General features: G+C 57.9%; 1 protein-coding gene across 1 annotated transcript in view; it reads left to right on the top strand.

Moving 5' to 3' along the window:
- Positions 1 to 1,171, top strand: part of SLC12A5 (solute carrier family 12 (potassium/chloride transporter), member 5) — a 35,623-nt gene extending 34,452 nt beyond the window's left edge. The window contains exons 34-36 of the mRNA XM_010835112.1: positions 128 to 292; positions 653 to 715; positions 1,002 to 1,171. Of these exons, the coding sequence (XP_010833414.1) occupies positions 128 to 292; positions 653 to 715; positions 1,002 to 1,171 (398 nt within the window). The remainder of the gene's footprint in view (positions 1 to 127; positions 293 to 652; positions 716 to 1,001) is intronic.
- Positions 1,172 to 2,594: the final 1,423 nt, after the last annotated feature.

Raw genomic sequence — 2,594 nt, forward strand, 5'->3', positions numbered from 1 at the left:
CTGGCCCCCTTTCCCCGCTGCCTGAAGCCCGGAGGCCACGTCGGCTGGGGCGGACCCGGAGAAGACCTCCCCTCCTGGAGACCAGAGTCCCGTTGGCGCGTCGGCCCCCGGCCGCCCTTTTTCTAAGCCTGGCCTCGCCCCGCCGGAGGAGACGCTGCAATAAAGATCGGAGGAGGCTGCGGAGAGGAGCGGACCTGGGGCTTCGAGGACCCCCGGTCGTCCGCCGGCCCCTTCCCTCTCTTCCCGCGCCCCGCCCCGCCCGCACTCTGCGCCCCTCCCCCGGCGGCCCGGAGTGCGCGGGGTGGCGGGGATGCGCCCCGCCGTCTGCGTTCTACTTTCTCGCGCGGTTGCGGGCGCGAGCCGGCCGAGCGTATACATAGTGTACAGGAGACATCGCGTGTATTTTTAACGTCCCCATATTTCTGTGACTTAGAAGCGCAACGGACTTCTCTCCGCAGTCGCGCTCTCCCGCTGGGGGCGCGCCCAGGGAAGGCGGAGGCCTCGAAGGCTGGGTTTTCCTTGACGTCCGAGCGTTTGAGAGCAAACGTGCTTTTAGGCCCAGGCGGGACTCGTGGTCCCTCGACCACCCACCCCCTCGACGCCTCCTCACCTTTTCCGCGCGCCCTTGGCTTCCAACCCTTCTTCCCTCTAGATCTTTTCGGAGACGAAGTGAGACAAGTGTCCCAACTTTTCCTGGATTCGCCTCCCAGCGAATGTGAGCTTCCACTGTGGCTGCAGAGACGCGCGCAGCCTCTTCTCATCGGCTCTTTATGCAAGCTGGGGCCAGGAGAGGGGAGGGGCGTTCCTTAAGCCAGAGGAACCGAGAGAGGCCCTCGCCCCCGCCCCCAGGAAGCCCCGTCCCGGTGCCTTCGCTGGGGGAGCAGGCGTCCCTCCTCCACCGGCTTGTCGCCTGCTCCCCCTATCCCGTGGCTCTTCGCCAAAGACTGAAATCGGGGGGGTTGGAGGGCGTCCCCTTCCCCGGAGTTTCCTCCCTGGCACAGGTGAGGGAGGAGGGGGCGGTTCTGGGTTAGGGGCCGGACCCGCCGGGGTGGCCCCAGCGCTGCCCCTGACGTTTCCTACCCTGTTCGCATCCGGCAACTCCGGCCTCGGGGACCCGGCCGCCTTCTCCGCGTCTGGGGCCCGGGCCTCGCTGCCTAGCAGCGGCCTCTAGCTGCGTCTCCCAGGCACCTGGGCCTGGGGGAGGGCTGGAGTCGCCACTTGCTTAGTTCTTAAGCGCCTCTCTGCCCTCCTTCAACTAGGGCCCAAGGCCTTTGGCTTCTCCAACACCAGTCCTTGGCGCTTCTGCTCCGCCAGCCCGGCCGGAGGTGCCCTCTTCCCTTAGAGAAACCCCGTTGGCCGGGTTCCCTTCCCCCAGGGCACGTTACTAAGGGGGGACATGCACTGCATGCTCGTTCCAGCGCCCTCTGGGGCTGGGTACAGTAACTCCAGCCCTAGGGCCCTGACTGCACCTAGTTAGACATCCCGTCCATCTCCCAGAGCTGAGGCTTCTGGGGACTCCTGACCTCACCACCTCCTTTCCTTTGAGCCCAAGGCAGAGCTGGCGCTGGTGCCATCTAGACTGGGTCAGGTGTGGCTGGAGGAGGTTTGGACGCCTGCGGTTAGACCAAGGCCTCTCTGAAATTTGATCAGGGGGCTGGATAGATTTTTCCGGGTAGTAATCAGAAGGTGGAGGTATTAGACACCAGCACTTCCCACCCCCATCCTCCAAGACCTCCCTCTGAGAACCACAGCTGGGTCTAGCCTTCTGGGGGCCTAGCACTCTCAGGCTGAAGTGGTGGGCTAGGCAGAACCGAAAGGGGGCTGTATTAACATCACTTAGGGAACCAAAGTTGCACTATCTGGGCCCAGGCTGTCTGGTTGGCAAGAGCAGTTTCCATTGATGAAAACAGACATCCCACAACAAACCCCCAAGTTTTCTGTGCTACATGTGCAATATTTGTTATGAATGTTATCACCCGTCACTCATCAACTTATCTTTATAATCATGTAGCTAGATGTTTCATGTCCATTCAAGTGACTTTTATTCTGAGTGCAATATTTCAATAGCCTTGTAGTGATAACTAGTGTTGCTTTTGTTTTAGACGATCTATGTGCAGGGCAATGCAATGAAGTTGAAAACCCTTGTAAATAGGAGAGGTTGCAAACCAAATCAAGAGTATTTATTACTATTATTAGGCCTGCCTTTAATTTTCAGTGTGTTTCAGTATTTCGCATTCTGCCTCAGTATTGATCTTGTGTTCTTTGTGCCAAGATGAAAAGGAGAGGGTTGGTTCTTTCCTTTACTGTTGAATGCTCCCATTTAATGCTTTATAGCTTTTACTGTATTAATTTTTTAGACTCCCGTCTGCACAAAATGCAATAAAAATAATTTTATTATACCCTTCACAGCCTGAGGTGTGCTGTTTGGACACTCCAGGGGGAAGAACTAGTAGGTGGGAAGAGGGGTATTCAAAGTGGGCCCCCCTGTGAGGATCCCAGGCTCTTAATGAGAAACACTGACCACCCCTGACCGAAGAGTCGGTTGGTTGACCTTCCAGGTCTGGCTGCCTAGTTTGTGTACTGATAGTTCTGGA

The sequence above is a fragment of the Bison bison genome, unplaced genomic scaffold (assembly GCF_000754665.1).
Source record: "Bison bison bison isolate TAMUID 2011002044 unplaced genomic scaffold, Bison_UMD1.0 scf7180017864038, whole genome shotgun sequence".
In the NCBI taxonomy this organism is placed as follows: domain Eukaryota; kingdom Metazoa; phylum Chordata; class Mammalia; order Artiodactyla; family Bovidae; genus Bison; species Bison bison.